This window comes from Oncorhynchus nerka, linkage group LG14 (assembly GCF_034236695.1).
Source record: "Oncorhynchus nerka isolate Pitt River linkage group LG14, Oner_Uvic_2.0, whole genome shotgun sequence".
Taxonomy (NCBI): Eukaryota; Metazoa; Chordata; class Actinopteri; order Salmoniformes; family Salmonidae; genus Oncorhynchus; species Oncorhynchus nerka.
The window spans coordinates 19,509,691-19,519,846 of NC_088409.1; the positions used below are offsets into that span (position 1 = coordinate 19,509,691).

The 10,156-nt window shown below is 44.6% G+C and overlaps 1 protein-coding gene across 1 annotated transcript; it reads left to right on the top strand.

Annotated features, from left to right (window-relative positions):
- The first annotated feature begins 166 nt into the window (after window positions 1-166).
- On the top strand, window positions 167-9,609 carry sec61b (SEC61 translocon subunit beta). Its single transcript, XM_065027696.1, has 4 exons — window positions 167-293; window positions 2,378-2,475; window positions 4,597-4,704; window positions 9,059-9,609. The coding sequence occupies exons 1-4, from the start codon at window positions 291-293 to the stop codon at window positions 9,144-9,146; spliced, it is 297 nt and encodes a 98-aa protein (XP_064883768.1). The 5' UTR covers window positions 167-290; the 3' UTR covers window positions 9,147-9,609.
- Window positions 9,610-10,156: the final 547 nt, after the last annotated feature.

Consider the following 10,156-nt stretch of genomic DNA (forward strand, 5'->3'; position numbering starts at 1 on the left):
TTTTTTAATAAATAATTTTTACCATGAGGTTATATATTAATCTACCATTTGTAATAAATTTAATCCGTTAGATGTCAATTATGAGCTTCTTGGTTCAGGCTTGACATAGGGCACCTAAAATGGTCCTTCGTTCTGTAATCGTGTCCTTTTTAGACAAGCGTCATCTTTCTTGGATTCCTTCTGAATTTGTAGCGATTTGTGTACAGCACTGCTGCCCTTTTGACGTGGACTTCAGTTCGAAGAACAGTTGAAGTTTTCTTCTTTAGCTGAAATCCAAAGTGCAACTTAAAATGGTAAGAATTCTATAATTTTTCCAAATAATTTATATTGTTGTACACCTCTAACTTGGCTTTAGTCAACTGACTTACGTTACCTTACGTTAGCTCTCTTTCAATTTAGCTAGGCATAACAGAGACATTCAATTAGCCTCTGTTAGCAAGCTAACCTATTACAATTGCAGGCATGATGTTATAGATTAGTCTTATTTAACATTGGTGTTTTATATTATAATCATTCTTTACCGCCGAGGTAACTGTCAGGTTTAGAAGCCATCTAAGGTAGCCAGCTAGTTAAAGTTAGTTAGTATGATGATCCATGATCTATTTGTATACGTGGCCATTTTTCGAATCAGCGAATCTTTATTCTGTTATATGTAAGACAGCCAGACTATCACAAACAATCATTGCAATGACATGAACATTTAGAAATGACATTTGACTACGCTGTTCATGACGCTTTAGGGTACTCATCGCTGGTAAAGAGGGCCTCTAGTAGTAGCTAGTGAGCTCCTATATACACTGCTCAAAAAAATAAAGGGAACACTTAAACAACACAATGTAACTCCAAGTCAATCACACTTCTGTGAAATCAAACTGTCCACTTAGGAAGCAACACTGATTGACAATACATTTCACATGCTGTTGTGCAAATGGAATAGACAACAGGTGGAAATTATAGGCAATTAGCAAGACACCCCCATTAAAGGAGTGGTTCTGCAGGTGGGGACCACAGACCACTTCTCAGTTCCTATGCTTCCTGGCTTTGGTCACTTTTGAATGCCGGCGGTGCTTTCACTCTATTGGTAGCATGAGACGGAGTCTACAACATCAATGCGAGCTGTGGCAAGAAGGTTTGCTGTGTCAGCGTAGTGTCCAGAGCATGGAGGCGCTACCAGGAGACAGGCCAGTACATCAGATGTGGAGGAGGCCGTAGGAGGGCAACAACCCAGCAGCAGGACCGCTACCTCTGCCTTTGTGCAAGGAGGAGCAGGAGGAGCACTGCCAGATCCCTGCAAAATGACCTCCAGCAGGCCATAAATGTGCATGTGTCTGCTCAAACGGTCAGAAACAGACTCCATGAGAGTGGTATGAGGGCCCGACGTCCACAGGTGGGGGTTGTGCATACAGCCCAACACCGTGCAGGACGTTTTTCATTTGCCAGAGAACACCAAGATTGGCAAATTCGCCACTGGCGCCCTGTGCTCTTCACAGATGAAAGCAGGTTCACACTGAGCACATGTGACAGTCTGGAGACGCCGTGGAGAACGTTCTGCTGCCTGCAACATCCTCCAGCATGACCGGTTTGGCGGTGGGTCATTCATGGTGTGGGGTGGCATTTCTTTGTGGGGCCGCACAGCCCTCCATGTGCTCGCCAGAGGTAGCATGACTGCCATTAGGTACCGAGATGAGATCCTCAGACCCCTTGTGAGACCATATGCTGGTGCGGTTGGCCCTGGGTTCCTCCTAATGCAAGACAATGCTAGACCTCATGTGGCTGGAGTGTGTCAGCAGTTCCTGCAAGAGGAAGGCATTGATGCTATGGACTGGCCCGCCTGTTCCCCAGACCTGAATCCAATTGAGCACATCTGGGACATCATGTCTCGCTCCATCCACCAACGCCACGTTGCACCACAGACTGTCCAGGAGCATGCCCAGGCGTTGTAGGGAGGTCATACAGGCACGTGGAGGCCACACACTACTGAGCCTCATTTTGACTTGTTTTAAGGACATTACATCAAATTTGGATCAGCCTGTAGTGTAGTTTTCCACTTTAATGTTGAGTGTGACTCCAAATCCAGACCTCCATGGGTTGGTAAATTTGATTTCCATTGATAATTTTTGTGTGATTTTGTTGTCAGCACATTCAACTATGTAAAGAAAAAAGTATTTAATAAGAATATTTAATTCATTCAGATCTAGGACGTGTTATTTTAGTGTTCCCTTTATTTTTTTGAGCAGTGTATTATGAGGAAGTTATTTGTGATTATCATTTCAGAGAACCCCACATCCAAAGTGGGTCAAATCCAATGGTTACATTTCTGTTTTATTCTGTAATCTTAGTATTTTGTGTGTTTTTAAAGTAACTGTCTCTTCCTCAGCCTGGACCAGCATCAAGTGCAACTAATGTCGGTGCAGGGAGCCGATCCCCCAGCAAGACAGTGGCCCCCCGCGCAGCAGGATCCACAGTCCGACAGAGGTAATAATCATTTATTACATTTCTATAGCGCTTTCATAATCTCAAAGCGCTTCAAAAACAAAATACCATTACATCATCATGGTACATGGCAGCAAGAGCCACATACAACCTCACCCAATGCAGAAGGATCTACAACAAACATCATCATGGTACATGGCAGCAAGAGCCACATACAACCTCACCCAATGCAGAAGGATCTACAACAAACATCATCATGGTACATGGCAGCAAGAGCCACACACAACCTCACCCAATGCAGAAGGATCTACAACAAACATCATCATGGTACATGGCAGCAAGAGCCACATACAACCTCACCCAATGCAGAAGGATCTACAACAAACATCATCATGGTACATGGCAGCAAGAGCCACACACAACCTCACCCAATGCAGAAGGATCTACAACAAACATCATCATGGTACATGGCAGCAAGAGCCACATACAACCTCACCCAATGCAGAAGGATCTACAACAAACATCATCATGGTACATGGCAGCAAGAGCCACATACAACCTCACCCAATGCAGAAGGATCTACAACAAACAAACACCAAGACTCCAGTCAGACTCAAGACATTACATACTGGTACCCTTAACCACTCTCAAGCATCAACATTACCACCTAGCTCCAACCTATAACACGAGTACATTACTAAAATCAACTACATTTTAGGTAGACTAGAGGATGTAAAATGATTTGGGACCCTCTCCTGTCTCTCTGACACAATACTGTAGGTAGAGTGATGGTGTTTAGATATCCCTCTGAGTAGATACCATGAGATAGATGTTGGTGCTTTAGGCTTAATCAGTATGTAATCAGAGCCTCGCTGTCATCATCATCATTACCCATTACTACCTTATCCCTCATTCACTCATTACCTCATTTAGCCCCCTTTAATCTCAGTGGATGTGTACAGCAGTTATGAATCACTACATCAGGACATTAACTACAGGCGTCTGAACACAGACTGCTGTAGTAGAGGGAGTTGGGTACTATAGTACTTCTACCTCAAACGGCAGTGTTTCCCCTACATTCATTTAGCAGCGGTGGCCCAATGCTTTTTTTTAATGTGTATATCCAGGGGTCACATTAGCTTTTAGAAATCTGCATTTTCAAAAAGCGGAAGAACAAAGAATCAGCGTTTCTTTAAACCACTTAACTCGACTTTCAATACGAAACCGGTGTTCTTTGGATTAGGGGCGTGCAACTAGTTTTACTTCACACAAAATGCATTGGTTCAACACATTCGGCAGAAAATGGTTTTCATCAAATGTCAACAGAAGTGCAACACTATTTGGCTAGCAGCCACATGTAAATTGGCTTACAATGAAAAAGCAAGGTATTTCTTGCAAAAACTATGCATGGCCATATTTCTGATGTTTATAGGAAATGTAGCTGGATTCTTTCTAATGCTTTGTTTTGCATTTAACTGGCTGCCGGAGAGAAACACCAGAGAAAAGTATCCTACACATTAGTGGAGTGCAACTGAAGCACAAATTACCTTTTACATTACTGATTAGGAGCGAACCCTGACTGAAGCAGGGCAGAATTTACAATAAGCATTTAAGATCTGCATTTACAAAATGCTACAAGAAATATTTTTTCTGCAATTTATATATTTTTCTGTGGTAAACCCCCCCACCCCCCCAGAATCCTCCGTTAGCGCGACCCATGATATCTCTGCTGAGACGCACTTTTAAATCGATGGTAATTGCCTCAATGACTGGAAGTCTATGGGAACAGCTAGCATGTCATTGCGTTACTGCTAGTAGCAATGCACCCCCCCGCTACCCTTGCCACCACTGCTGGGGGGGAAATCCTGCGGGAAACACTGGACAGTGTCTGTGATTTGTCATTTCACACAATAATGTTATGGGTTCAGATATGGCTTAGAACTGCACAGTCTCTGCAGAGGCAGTATTTCCTACAGCCTCTGTGTTTTTACATCTAACCATCTGAGACTCAAATGGTCAAAACTGGAGCAAATGAAGGTTAATTGTTTCAGTGTGCAGACAACTCTGTAAAGGTGTGACTGACATGCTCATGTAAATAGCTTGTTGTCTCTTGTATATGATGTTATAGCTCCTATGTTGTGTCTCGTATGTGTGATGTCACAGGAAAGCAACGAGCAGTGGCACACGCAGTGCAGGCAGGACCACAGCGTCAGCGGGCGGCACAGGGGGCATGTGGCGCTTCTACACTGAGGACTCACCAGGACTCAAAGTGTGAGTGTATATACATACACACACAGGCTCTAGGATTCCTTCAAATGCGCACACACACACACAGGCTCTAGGATTCCTTCAAATGCGCACACACACACATATGTATCTCACACACACACCACACACAAAAGCTCTAGGATTCCTTTAAATGCGCACGCATATATATGTATCTCACACACACAACCATACACACTCACAAAGGCTCTAGTATTCCTTCAAATCCGCACACACACACACACACACATATATCTCACACACAGAGTAGGTATGTACAGTGTTTATGGGGAAGAGCATGAATGTTTAATGGCAGTAAATGAGACTTGGGGGACTGAGGCTAAATGCTGATCAGACCCCAGGGTGTGTATGTTCCTGGAGCTGCCCCCCTGTCCCCTTACAGACACCGTGAGTTCAGCTCCATACTGTTCCTTAACACTGAACACTCCAGCTTGAGTCTGACGCTCGGGCCGCTGTTCTATGCCTCCTGGTCATGGTTCTAGACTGAGACCACTACTGACAACGGTTAGAGATCTCCTCTACTCCACACAGTTCCAGTTGTTCTGCTGTCTGACGCTCGGACCGCTGTTCTATGCCTCCTGGTCATGGTTCTAGACTGAGACCACTACTGACAACGGTTAGAGATCTCCTCTACTCCACACAGTTCCAGTTGTCCTGCTGTAGTTACTGAGGGTGTTGCTCCTGTAGTCCAGGACAGATGGTTGTGTGTGTGTGTGTGTGTGTGTGTGTGTGAACGCTGGTCTCAGAGCTTCATTAAGATCTACTCAGAAAGGTCAAGTCAATTACAGCCTTCAGAGAGGAGGGGGGTGGGGTTGGTATGGTAACACTCTCCCCCCACCCTTCCACTTCAGGGATGGCGCACCGCCTTCTCATCAAATCCTCGTCAATGAATGCAGAAACACAATAGGACCACATCTCTACTGCCTCCCAGGCAATGTTTCCCCTAGAATTGATCTAGATGGGGTGTAGAGGCACCCACATCTGCCAGAATGGAGATTTTCAATGAAGGCATAATGCTAGGAGAAACACTGGTCCCAGTTCAATGGTGGTAATTAAGCAATAAGCCACGAGGGGGTGTGGATCATGGCCAATATACCGCGCCTAAGGGCTGTTCTTATCCACAACGCTGAGTGCCTGGACACCGCCCTTAGCCATGATATATTGCCCATATACCACAAACCCCGGGGTGCCTTATTGCTATTATAAACTGGTTACCATTGTCATTAAAGCAGTAAAAATAGAAGTTTTGTCAAACCTGTGGTATTTTTTTGAAACTTTATTTAACTAAGCAAGTCAGTTAAGAACACATTTTTATTTTCAATGACTGCCTGTTCAGGGGAAGAACAACAGATTTGTACCTTGTCAGCTCGGGGATTTGAACTTGCAACCTTTCGGTTACTAGTCCAACGCTCTAACCACTAGGCTACCCTGCCGCCCCGGTCTGATACACCACGGCTGTCAGCCAATCAGCGTTCAGGGCTCGAACCACCCAGTTTATAAGGCTGGTTGGAGCTCAAAAAGAGCTCCATATGAACCACCTATCTGACTTTTGGCTACTTTAAGTCAATAAATAAAATTGCCGCCGGCCAATTGTCCAGGATAAGAAAACAATCCCATTACGAAATAATGCTTTTTAGTCTATTTATTGATGTAAAACCAGTCGATGGAAATACATTTGACTCGTTATGCTTATGTCTATAGGTTCATTTGCATAATTTAGTGGAATAAAATTGGAGCTTGCGTGTACAGTATGTATATTCATTGTCCTTATCACGTGTGTAGGCTTACAGTATACTGACGGCCTTTATCACACGTGTAGCCTTACAGTATACTGACGGCCTTTATCACGCATCACGGCTTACAGTATACTGACGGCCTTTATCACGGGTGCAGGCTTACAGTATACTGACGGCCTTTATCACGCGTGTAGGCTTACAGTATACTGACGGCCTTTATCACGGGTGTAGGCTTACAGTATACTGACGGCCTTTATCACGCGTGTAGGCTTACAGTATACTGACGGCCTTTATCACGCGTGCAGGCTTACAGTATACTGACGGCCTTTATCACGCGTGTAGCCTTACAGTATACTGACGGCCTTTATCACGCGTGTAGGCTTACAGTATACTGACAGCCTTTATCACGCGTGTAGCCTTACAGTATACTGACAGCCTTTGAGGGTCAAATCTGTCAGTGAGAGCTGCTGCAGCATCTCAAACAGTAAATGCGTAGTCAACGGAAGGCTTCATCAGCACGTCACACACCACTTTGCAATGAGCTGGAGACAGTAAGCATTTTGAAAACATTTACTTCATGGTTTGAAACCTGAACGTTTTAATACATATGAGGTATGTTTTACCTTGCTTCAAAGTAGCCTAGTCAACATCAGACCATATCTGTGGAGGCAATTCCTTTATATCAACTTTCTTTCATTGTCCAGTAGGCAAAGACACAATCCTAGTCATATTATCAACCCATGTAGAGTGGAGGCTGTTATAGCATCGAAGGAAGCGACCAACTCTTAATTTTCATGATACTAGAATGAGATGTTTGATGAAAAGGTGTCCACATACTTTTGGTAATGTAGTGTATAGCTCCACAAGTGCATACTGGAGGGCCCTCAAACTCAACTCTGGACCTGGAAGCCAGTTCCACTGCTTTGTGTCATTGTTCCCCTCTAGTCACTGTGTTAACAACCCTCCAGGCAAGCTTCAATGCCATACAACTCTCCTTCCGTGTCCTCCAATTGCTCTTAAATACAAGTAAAACTAAATGCATGCTCTTCAACCGATCGCTACCTGCACCTACCCGCCTGTCCAACATCACTACTCTGGACGGCTCTGACTTAGAATACGTGGACAACTACAAATACTTAGGTGTCTGGTTAGACTGTAAACTCTCCTTCCAGACCCTAATCAAACATCTCCAATCCAAAGTTAAATCTAGAATTGGCTTCCTATTTCACAACAAAGCATCCTTCACTCATGCTGCCAAACATACCCTTGTAAAACCGACCATCCTACCAATCCTCGACTTTGGCGATGTCATTTACAAAATAGCCTCCAATATCCTACTCAACAAATTGGATGCAGTCTATCACAGTGCAATCCGTTTTGTCACCAAAGCCCCATATACTACCCACCATTGCGACCTGTACGCTCTCGTTGGCTGGCCCTCGCTTCATACTTGTCGCCAAACCCACTGGCTCCATGTCATCTACAAGACCCTGCTAGGTAAAGTCCCCCTTATCTCAGCTCGCTGGTCACCATAGCATCTCCCACCTGTAGCACACGCTCCAGCAGGTATATCTCTCTAGTCACCCCCAAAACCAATTCTTTCTTTGGCCGCCTCTCCTTCCAGTTCTCTGCTGCCAATGACTGGAACGAACTACAAAAATCTCTGAAACTGGAAACACTTATCTCCCTCACTAGCTTTAAGCACCAACTGTCAGAGCAGCTCACAGATTACTGCACCTGTACATAGCCCACCTATAATTTAGCCCAAACAACTACCTCTTTCCCAACTGTATTTTATTTATTTATTTATTTTGCTCCTTTGCACCCCATTATTTTTATTTCTACTTTGCACATTCTTCCATTGCAAAACTACCATTCCAGTGTTTTACTTGCTATATTGTATTTACTTTGCCACCATGGCCTTTTTTGCCTTTACCTCCCTTCTCACCTCACTTGCTCACATTGTATATAGACTTGTTTATACTGTATTATTGACTGTATGTTTGTTTTACTCCATGTGTAACTCTGTGTCGTTGTATCTGTCGAACTGCTTTGCTTTATCTTGGCCAGGTCGCAATTGTAAATGAGAACTTGTTCTCAACTTGCCTACCTGGTTAAATAAAGGTGCAATAAAAAATAAAATAAAATAGTCAGGGACTGATTTAGACCTGGCACACCAGGTGTGTGTAATTAATGATCAGGTAGAACAGAAGCAGCAGACTCTGTACCTCCTAGGGTGAGTTGAATACCACTGCTGTAGGGGATTGGGCCAGTTTGGGATTGTGCCACTGTTTTTTGTGTGTGTATGCATAGTAACCTATGTCTCTCCTCAGTGTATGGGTGGTAACCTGTGTTGTCTCTCCTCAGTGTATGGGTGATAACCTGCATGTGTCTCTCCTCTGTGTATGGGTCTGTGTGTGTATGGGTGGTAACGTATGAGTGGTAACCTGTGTGTGGTCTCTCCTCCGAGGTCCAGGTGGTAACCTGTGTATGTGTGGTCTCTCCTCAGAGGTCCGGGTGGTAACCTGTGTGTGTGTGTGTGTGTGTGTGGTCTCTCCTCAGAGATCCAGGTGGTAACCTGTGTGTGTGTGGTCTCTCCTCAGAGGTCCAGTACCAGTGCTGGTGATGAGTTTGCTGTTCATCGCGTCGGTCTTCATGCTGCACATCTGGGGGAAGTACACCCGCTCCTAAACCCCGCCTCATGACCCTTCACCCTCAACCCCTGACCCTGCGGCGCAGCTTCTTAACACATCAGACCTGGACCAAACAACCAACCAACCTGAATCCCCAACAACACTACTCGCCTGTCCCGGCGGGCGGTACAGACCCAATCTGTCTGGTGTTCTCTTAGAGCAGGGCAGCAGTCTAGTGTCCAACTCAAACTGAACTGCAGACCACCAGTGTGTTGACCTTGAACACAGATCATCTAGGACTGAATCCTGACATGAGACTCATCTCCTACTGGCTGCTGTAGGTCCTGTTGATGACAATGGGTGATTCCTCTCCAGTAAGGATCAGGCACCTAGTCCCCTCATCAGGACGTCAGTAAGCATCTATATATTTCAGCCTGAATTGGAACCTGTAGATGTTTTGTTAACATCATTTGGACAACATTTTTATTGTGATATTGTACAATAAATGAACTCAAACAGAATGTGTTGTGTGTTGGATGTCCATATTAGCATTTACACTCTGTAAAACTGCTTCATGCAAATTCATGATCCTTGAGTGCCTCTCAGGACACCTTGTCTGCTGCCAATCATGGTCTTTAGTGTCTGTATGTGTGTTTCCCATTGCACTGTATTAGACCATGTCCCAGAGCCCATGTACTGTACACTGCCTTTGGCAAAGTGTAGCTAATTTACTGTGGATCAATCAATGTCCGTACTGGACAATTACATGCCACCGTATACCTTTTGTGTATATACTGTATGGACCAAGGGAGCGGTTAGGTTTTATAGACCTCTTTAATGTTAGATTTCTATTGAAATGAGCTACTAATTCAAGCGTTACCCATGGCACGGTATGTGTATGTGACAGGTGTGTAGGTTTCCTGCCAGGTACAGGCTGTATCAGGTATGTTCAGGAGAGCACCAGCCTTCTTCAAACCGCTCCTCAGGGACCCCCAGACATTTCACCATTTTGTTGTAGCCCTGAACTCGCACACCTCATTCAGTTAGTCAAGGGCTTGATGATTAGTT

Excerpts from the sequence above, each read along its gene's own strand:
- sec61b (XM_065027696.1), top strand. Across the intron at positions 2,476-4,596 it reads GGATCCACAGTCCGACAGAG|GAAAGCAACGAGCAGTGGCA; the intron begins GTAATAATCATT and ends GTGATGTCACAG. Across the intron at positions 4,705-9,058 it reads GACTCACCAGGACTCAAAGT|AGGTCCAGTACCAGTGCTGG; the intron begins GTGAGTGTATAT and ends GTCTCTCCTCAG.